At 43.9% G+C, this 9,063-nt stretch overlaps 1 protein-coding gene across 3 annotated transcripts in view; it reads left to right on the top strand.

The window, feature by feature from the left end:
• Positions 1-1,882: 1,882 nt before the first annotated feature.
• The window catches only part of PIK3AP1 (phosphoinositide-3-kinase adaptor protein 1), a 37,509-nt gene continuing 30,328 nt past the window's right edge, over positions 1,883-9,063 (top strand). Inside the window, exons 1-2 of one of the 3 annotated variants that reach the window (XR_005257305.1) lie at positions 1,883-2,498; positions 8,148-8,564. Coding sequence is in view for 1 of the 3 variants with exons in the window: in XM_038140055.1 (XP_037995983.1) it covers positions 2,210-2,498; positions 8,148-8,564 (706 nt within the window). In the remaining 2 variants the exon portion in view is untranslated. The remainder of the gene's footprint in view (positions 2,499-8,147; positions 8,565-9,063) is intronic. The other 2 variants (XR_005257304.1, XM_038140055.1) reach the window with 2 other exon arrangements.

Genomic DNA, 9,063 nt, shown 5'->3' with positions numbered 1-9,063 from the left:
GGCTCTCTGGGTGTGTTCCCCTGTGTTGTGATTGCAGCTGTCCAGATGATCTGGCAGGAAAAGCAGTTTTGTCCTTGTATTCCCCAAGACAGTAGTGGACGATCCTGGGATCTAAAAGGCAAGCATATTCAACAGATTTATGTTACCACTTGTGAATTCCTTCGTTCCCCTCACCTACTCCTCATAAGTCTTTTCAGCCCTCCTCTTGGCTGCCATGTCAGTGCAGAGCAGAGCAGGACAATCCCCTCCCTTGCCCGGCTGGCCATGCTGTCCCTGATGCCCCCCAGGACTCTCCTGGCTGCCAGGGCACTGCTGACTCATGTTCAGCTTGCCATTGACCAGGACCCCCAGGTCTGTTTCTGCAGCACTGCTCTCCAGCCTCTCATTTCCCAGCTCATCTCAGAACACATTTCCATGAAGGGTCTCTGGCCTTTCCGCTCTTTCCGTGACCAAGAAAAAGTGAAGAGAGATAGCATTAGTATTCAAACATGTACTCAATCCTTTCCTTGTTACTGCTTGTAAGTGCCTAGCAAAAAAAGCATTGGCTTCAGAAAGAGCAATCTAGTCCTTTTCTTTGGCCAGGGATAAGGCAGACCCTTGAGAATAATGCTGCAAATGCAGCTGTGTTCGTATGCTGCAGTGAACTGAAGTGAGGAAAGACTTGTACGGTCAATTTTGGGCAAGGTAAGATTAAATGCTCCCTCTATTTCCTCTCTCTCTTTTTTTTTTTTTCTTTAATTATTTCTTCAGGACATTTGTAAGTGTTTGTTAGGCCTTCTTACTGTGATAGGGTGTGAAGGGGCTTTTGCCTTGATTTGCTATCTGAGTTTTTAGTTGGAGGTTGCTGAAACAACACACTAGCAGTTATTTTACTTAAGCTCATTTGTGGAGGCACATTAATTTCACTTTAGAGACTGGGGAAGTTTAAATGCTAAAGAGGCTTTGCATTGATTAAATAAAACACAGAGAATCCTAAGTGACACTGACAGACATGGAGAAGCCCTGTGGGTTCCCTGGAAGCTGACTCAGCTTACCCGCTCTGTGTTACTGCAAGCTTTAAAGAGAGAGAATTTAAAAGCTCATTTCATAAGAGCCTGTTGAAATTATCATCTAAAATCAGAAAGATGATTTTAACTTTTTATACTGAAAGTTAGTGAATGCACAGCTTAGCAAGAGAAATAATGTGTAACTGTCATGAAGTCATACACATGGTTATCCATCTGTTTTAATATTTCTTAAAATACACTTGCTGTTCCATAATAGTAAAATAGTTTGCTTAGAGACTCTAGTTTCCAACTAGTTATCTTTTGTCTTTCCCATAAATCCCAAGTTGGTTCTGTATTTGCACACTTCTCCAGTGTCCTTGTGTTCTTTATTCTTGTGTATATTTTTGGGATGATTCAGAGGGGAAAGTTATGGTTTCTTCTTTGCATACCTGGAGTTAATCATAAGGCTTTATCATCAGGAAGTTCCAGTACTTCCCTATTGAGAGAACAAACACCTTGCTTTTGGAAGACAAGCAGTGGCACAGAGTTTGTAAGCTTAAAGTAGTTTTTGAGTAAAGAAAGATCTGGAGGTAACAAGACAGTTTGACTAGCTTCTAAGATAGAGTTGGTTAGTGGAAAATAGTTGGTTCCTTTCTGCTTGTAAGCACCTCTGTTCTAACATTAGCAGTGACATTAAGCTGCATACAGAATGTTCACTGGCTGCCTTGACTGGGAAGCCAGATTGTAGGGATCTGCTTTTGCTGTGCTGAAGTGCATCAATGAAAGAGCTCACTGGTTACAAGTGGTTTTTTCGAAGTTTGCAAAGGAATAGGCTGAATAATTTAGGCAGATCTGTTTCTTTGTCTTCAGGGACAAAATTAGGAAGTTGAGCCCTAGTCTCTGAACAATAACGTCATTCTGCTGCTTATTGTCTCTGTACTCAAACATGAGCAGTCTTACAGAAACTGGTAAATTTCATTTGAAAGACAGCATCTTCTCCATGAAAACACAGAACATTGAGCCACTTCACTTCATTCTGTAGGGAGCAACTTGGCTTCTCCCTAGGAGTTTTCCGTGCTCATAGAAGACATGATAAGGGATGAGTGTAAAGCAGGTATCTCTTGTTCTTTTCCTCAGCTGTCGCTCCAGGTTTCTCGAGACCACTGTATTACTGTCACCCATCCTTTCCTCGTTGTAGCGCTGTTTCCTCGGCCACCTGGGCAATGTGTGATCGGACCCGCTGGAAAAGGCAGTTTCCCTCCTGGGGGCAGAGTCCGGCCGAGTACCGGAAAGGCGACGCGCGGCCGGGCAGGGGCAGCCCAGTGCCCGGCTCTGCAGGGGGCGCCGCGGGCGGGAGGCGGGGCCGGGAGGAGCCCGGTGCCGTGTCCCGCGTCCCGCGCCGCGCCGGGGGCGAGGGAGCGCCCGCGGGGGATGCACCGCCGTGCCGCGCCGCCGATGTGAGGGGAGGGGAGCGGCCCCTTCCCCGCCAGCCCCGGACCATGGCGGCCCCCGGTAGGTGCCGCGGCTGTCGTCCCGGGAGCCGCGGGGAAGCGGCGGGGCTTCTCCGCCCGGCCGTGCTGCGCGGCGGCCCCGCTGTGCTCCGGCGGGCCGCGGCTCTCTGCAGCTGCCCCGCGCCAAGGTGCGGCAAGCGGAGCGGAGCGGAGCCCTGCCCGCTCCCCCCGCGGGGCGGTGCCGCGGCGCGGCTCTGCACGCTCCTGGCGCTCCGCTGCTGGGGAAAGGGGAAAGGGGGGTCCGCTCTCCGGGCTCGGGTAACCCTGGCGCTCTTCAGAGCAACGGTGCTCCTTTGCTTGTAGCCGGGCTGCAGCGCTTTCTAGCTCGCCTTGCTTCACTCGTCTGGAGTTCAGGGCAGCTGCTGGCAGAGCTTTCCTGCGTCTGAAGCTCACTTCGGCTTGGCAGATCAGCGAGTTCTCTGAGGGAGGGTGTTTGTAGAGTAATTTGCCCCTGTCCGCCTTTACTACTTGCATGTTTTTCTGTGATGTTTTATAGAGAAGTCAGTTTTTCCTAAATACGGCTTTATCCTTCAGCACCACTTCCTTTTGGAGGTATGACTTGGTGCCCCTTGCCACAGTGGCACAGGATCCCAAGCTGAGCTAGTTTGCCGTAATTTAAAGTGTTTTAGCGGACGTATGTGCAGGTAAAACTACCTAGAATAAGAGCTGCAAACTCAAGGGGAGAAGGGTTTAGCCTGCATTGTGTAAGTCTTGCTAATGCCCAATTTGCAAGTTCCTCTCTTTGCAGGGAAGCGTATGGGTTTTATCTAAAAAAGGAAAAAACGTGCCATTCTCAGGGTGTGAAGTAACATTTGCGTTTCATTGACGCATATCTCCTTGTGAGGTAAAAATAAGCTAAACGGAGGCCCCAGGAGACTTGTGGGCAAAACTACTTTTCTCCTTATAAACAGAAGGTGATTTCACAGAGGCCCTTAAAAAGAGAACAACTTTAGATTAACGTATCATAATGTAAATCTCTTGTTCCTCTCTGTGAAGTTTGGTTTGCAGAAATTTTATCTGCTTTGATTCTGCTATTTCCTTTTGCTTGTTTGCAGCATTTTATTTAAAGTGAAGATTTTCTATTCCAGTCAAGGTAAGAAGTCTCATGTGATCACTATTGCTGTGCATTCCATGCATGCAGAGAATGCATTTATTTAATCATACATCACTTAAATACACACACTTCACATACTGAAATGTGGAAGGTGCTGAGGACTTCTCTTACTGGCCCACCAGCAGTTTCTATGACTTCCTGGAAGTGCTCTCTCTTTCAAGAAGTTGATTATTAAGACTTTGAGTTGCATTTCCTTTATACCATAGACAATTGTCTTTCATGAAGAGTGAATTCCCATCTATCAAGGACTGTTATTTTGGACAGCATTATTTCTGTATCCTCCATACACATGAATCACAAAACACACTGGAACAGGTTACATAAAGCCTTTCTTATGTAGTCAGAATTGGAGATGGATTTTTTCCTAGCAGATGAAGATAAATTGTTTGCCACTGCATATGATCCTGTTAGTTGGAGTGAAGGATTTAGTTTCAGTTTTTTTACCTGGTCTGTGGACAATGAGGAGTCATGATCTACTTATGAGAGGCATGTGAAAGATGACCCAGAAAAGTTGTGTGTTACTACGAGCCCTGAATATTCCTTATGGGGCCCACAAGTACAATGGAAAACTTTATGATCTGTAAATTGAAAAAGGGTCAAACCTTTGGGCTTATGGAATGAAATAATAGATAATAACAGTTGATAATATAAGATGTAGTCTTACCCAGAGCTGATATGCCAGCTTCCCTCAGTATTATTTAGCTATTTCAGTGGTAATCAGAACCTTATGGTACGGCCATAAACCACTATCATATGTTTGGGCTGAGCCTAAAGATTATCACCTCACTACTTGCGGACATAGTTTGGAGAAGAGCCTGATTTGTTTGCTTCTCAGAGAGAGACTGCGAAGACTTGATATGGTCATGCATACTTCTGTATTCTTGCCATGAGCATATGTGATTTTTACTGAAGTGTTTCATCCTCTTCCATTCTACGTGCAGTGTGTGAGCCAGGGAAAGCTTTGTATCACGTCATTCGTGCTGTTTAATTTGTGGGGCTTACACTTCAATTATAGGTCTTAGGCATTTCTATGGTACTGGTTTGTAATCTCATCAGTCTGTTATTGTTGCTGTGTAGTGAAATGTGCAGATAAACACTGGAGAGGCAGTTACAGCTGGAAAGCATTCCAAGGGTTATGGTTTATCATTGCAAACTGCACCAGAACTATACCTTTATGATTTTCTACGAAGTAAATGAAACATGCCCTGCAGTATTGTTAATAGTGCTAGCATTTTGTAAACAGAGGCAAAAGTATTTTTAATACTCTAAGCTTAGGAATCCAGTAACAAGGTATTGTTAAAATTTAAACTAGATCACACTTGAGAGTGTGAAAGATAGACTTGCACCAGCCAACCTTTTTTTCTTCATCTTGCTGTTGTATATAGTGTTCATATATTTCTTCCCTTAATTGAAGACTTTTGCAAAATCAGCCTGTCAAAAGCATTGTCAAACCATCTATCTCAGGGCAGGGTTTAAGGAAATAATATGTTGGGTGTTCACCAAAGGATTTCTCTATATGCTTACAATAGGCAGAGAATAAATTATGTTTTGAACTGTACTCTCTGAGTTTTTCTGATGTTTGAAGAATTGTGAAAAACCTCCCTGAAATTTTCTGTATCCTTTTTACATGGCTCTCTGAGGACTGGACAGTAGTTAGTGCTGCAAAGGCAGCTATTTGGTTAGACAAATAATAGCATGATCCGGGAAGGAGTGTCCTGTGTCATTCTCCTTGTAAAGGAGAATGTTGCAATTGAAGTTATTTCTAGGTTTTGGGGGATTTTTTTAAACAGTCCCAATGCTGACTTAAGCTTATTTAGCTCTGCAAGACCCACTTCCAGTATTTTTGCCTATGAACATGGAGCATTACTTGGGCTCTACATGTGGAGTCAGTAATTTTATTTCTCAGTTCTCGTTTTAGGAGCACTGCTCCTCAGTTGATTGTACATGTGTAAAAGGCTGTAGGAGCTGAGGGAAGAAGGCCTGAGGAGAGATGGTACAGCTCTGTTATGGGGGATGGTGTTCTTGTAGAGCAGTGCTAGCTAGGAAATCAGTACCTTTCCTAAACACCAGAGGAAGTTCCTTCCTGCTGGATGCAAAGGCTGCACTGCTCTGGCAGGGAATTTGCAATGAGTCTGTCCAGTTTGCATCCTTTATCTACATAGCAGAGAAGGGAGGGATTCTTGGATATTTAGTGCCCCTGCAGTGCAAGGCATGTTTAAAGTCAGTGGCTCTTCCACCCTGTCTCCAAGCACAGCTGCTCACTTTTATTGAAAGCCTGGAGAAGGGCATGTTGGCTCACACGTGGAGTTGTGGAAGCTGTGCACTTCCTAAAGTGAATGACAGGATTAGTTGTTCCATTTCATAGAATGTTAAAGTGCCCAGGAAGCCACTACTAATTTTTTCCAGAGACTGGAGATGGGGCTGCTGCCAGAGAGCACCAGGGTACGACTTCAAGAGCTTTGGGCACACCTCAGAGAGTCATTGTGTGGTCTCCCCATCTGTTGAGGTTGGCCTTCTCTGGCCATGGTGCAATGCGTGGGCTCCATTCTCAGCAGACAGTTGTGCTGTCCTTTCCCGCTGTACCGCATGTAAATCAACCCAGGGCAGTGGAAGCAGAAGTCTGTGGTACATCTCCCTTTCTAGAATAACACTTGAATTCTGCTTGGTTTTCATGTTTTTGCTCATGTAATTCTGTTGTCTTTGCCAGGTGGTGTTCAGCTGTCAGTGATATTTTGGCAATGGGGGTGTGCTCACTGGTGTGAAAGCCATTTTTTTTTCACAGCAGCTCTGCACTCTTAGGTTAAAGGCACCAATGTTTTGAGTCACGAGGACTCCACTTTGAGTTTGCTGGATCCTCTCCTTTGGGAATGTTGTCTCCTACAAGCCTCCATCTGTGGTTCAGGAGCTGTATTCACTCACAAACATGCAGCTATCCTAGTGACTATGTCAGCACAGCACTGCCCACGTTCTCCATAGCTGGGGTACCATCCTTTCACTGCTAGAGACTTCCTTATTTACGCAGGTAACTGTAACACTATTGGTCAAGCACTGAGCACATCTCCGTTCTTCTCAATCATATCACTTCTGCTGAGCTACAGTTTAAAGCTGTTAATTCTGTAGTTTAGGGCTGGGGTCCCTCAGCCTAGACATTGTTTCTGCCTTAATTTCGTAATGAAGGTTCTGGGGAAGGTGATAGAATAAAGTCTCTGGAGGCTTTGCAATTTTGGTTAAATTTTTCTAAGGTGACTGAAAAACTGTTATCTTCAGTTTGGGTAAATTCACTTTGCAGATCCTGTTTTTGGCTGCCCAGATTTTAGGCATTGCTCTCTGCTTTAGTTGGAAAAATTTGCCTTTGCTTGCATCATGATGGAGATGAAAATGTTGACATTTTTAAAGAGTCAAACTGGAATTAGCGGACAATTTGTTAACAAGACTTTAAATGCTTGGCTCTGAAATTTACCATGGACCTGAGCTGTAAACTTAAATTTTGAGTGAACTTTTTCATAGGTAAATAGAAAAACTAAATTTAGACTTAAAAGCTTATTTGAGCTTGGTGGGAGAGCACTGCATCATGTCACACTGGTTCAATTTGCATCTAGTCTTAGCAAGCTGTTAACATTTTTAAGTGCTTTTGTGCCAGAGCACTGAAATGATTGAGTCTGTAGGTAGAAGCTGTCTCTAGAGAGTTATGGGAGAAGTTAACTTTGGTGGGCATATTTTGGGCTGTCTTATGACCACCACTATTGTATTAGTTCTTTCCCTCTGAAGAGAGTGTTTGTCACTCAAAAAAAATGTTGGGAAAGCTTTTGATGACAGTTTTGAGTAAGGACTCTAACCCAGCCTTGTGGAATGTCTGAAGCCTGAGCGACAGAGTGGCTGTGGTGCAAGCACTGGGGCTGATGTTCCCTTAGTTGCATGCATGCTTTTCAGGCAGTTTGCTTTCTGCTGCAATGAGAGCAAGTATCTTAACACCACGGGGGCCATAGTGACTTCCTGTAGGCGTTGTGTGACCTCATTTGTTATTTTAGGTGTGCTGTTTGGTGTCTGCTTGGGCATGTAGTGATCTGCAGTTGTGTTGCAGAGACCGTGTAATTGCCTAAAATGATTTTGACTTCTCATGTTAGAGTGAACTCCCCTTTTCAAGCTAGTTTGTTCTGAAGGTCTGGTTTTTGTGGCTCTTTTTTTCCTTATCAGAACACTTTAAATCAGTAAATCTCTGTGTAGTTTGTTTCACTTGAAACTACGTAGGAAATGCGCTCCTTTATAGGAAGAGCATTTTAATTTTTTTCATTTTTAAGAATGAAAAAAACTACTTAAATTTAGTGGAGTAGATGCAAGTAGGAATTCATTCACCCTTAGAATTGCTTTGTGGCTGCGAACGCCTCATTTTGGATAGCAGTACTGTTCTTTTGAAATGCTTTGTAGTTTCTGACAGGAATTAGAGAGAGTGCTGTGGGGTTTTTTGTTCCAAAGCTGTGGGTGAGTTCATGGTTTGAATTTAATCCTTTTTCTTGTGATCATCTTGCACCTGTACAGGAGCCCCTGGAGAATATGATGTGCTGATTGTGTATGCAAGTGACGCTGCTGAATGGTGTCAGTACCTCCAGAACCTCTTCCTCTTTACTTGGCAAGTTCGAAAGCATCGGATTCTGAGCTACCAGCTGGAAGACGACTCTGCCATCTCCCCACAGGAGCTGGACCTGTTCAGCAGAAGTCGGAGTATCATCCTTTTGCTTTCTGCTGAACTGGTGCAGAGTTTTTACATTCCTCACATCCTGCACAGCCTTCAGGAAGCTTTATGGCCCCCATGCAAAGTGGTCAAGCTGTTCTGTGGTGTGACGGACTGTGATGACTATTTGACCTTTTTCAAGGACTGGGCTCAGTGGCAAGAACTCACAAATGATGATGAGCCTGATGCTTACCTTGCAGCTGTTGAGAAGGCTATTTCAGAAGGTAAGACCATAGCTAGGAGCTGTGCTTTCTTGTTGGAGGAGGGAGATAAATAGTGCTGTTTCTTCTTATTTTTACACTGGTAATGTACTGTACTTAAAGAGCAAACTAAAGCAAATTGTCCAACCCTTGAAAACAAGAAAGTTATGCAAGCAAATTTTTCTACACCCGTTTGGCTGGTCCCTAATTCAGGAGAAATTAGCAGCAACTCACAGAGAACTTCTGAATTTGAGGTTTTCTTGGGTGGCTGCTTTTATAGCAAATTGAAAACTTTCAATATTTAAAATTCTGCCTGTAAATATTGTATTCTGCAGTTTATTGACCCAAATAAATAGAAAATTGTCTTTTATTTATTTATTTTAGGGAAAAGCAGTATCTTTCTCTTCAGACTTGTTTCTGTCGTACCAGAGCCAAAATAAAGTCCAGTATGTATTCTTTAGCACTGGGCCTAAAATCAGAGATATAACCATACTGGCAGCAGAGCACTTTGTTACCTATGATG

This window comes from Motacilla alba, chromosome 6 (assembly GCF_015832195.1).
Source record: "Motacilla alba alba isolate MOTALB_02 chromosome 6, Motacilla_alba_V1.0_pri, whole genome shotgun sequence".
NCBI lineage: Eukaryota > Metazoa > Chordata > Aves > Passeriformes > Motacillidae > Motacilla > Motacilla alba.
Note: the sequence above shows the minus strand (reverse complement) of the source record. Positions and strands in the feature narration are given on the sequence as shown.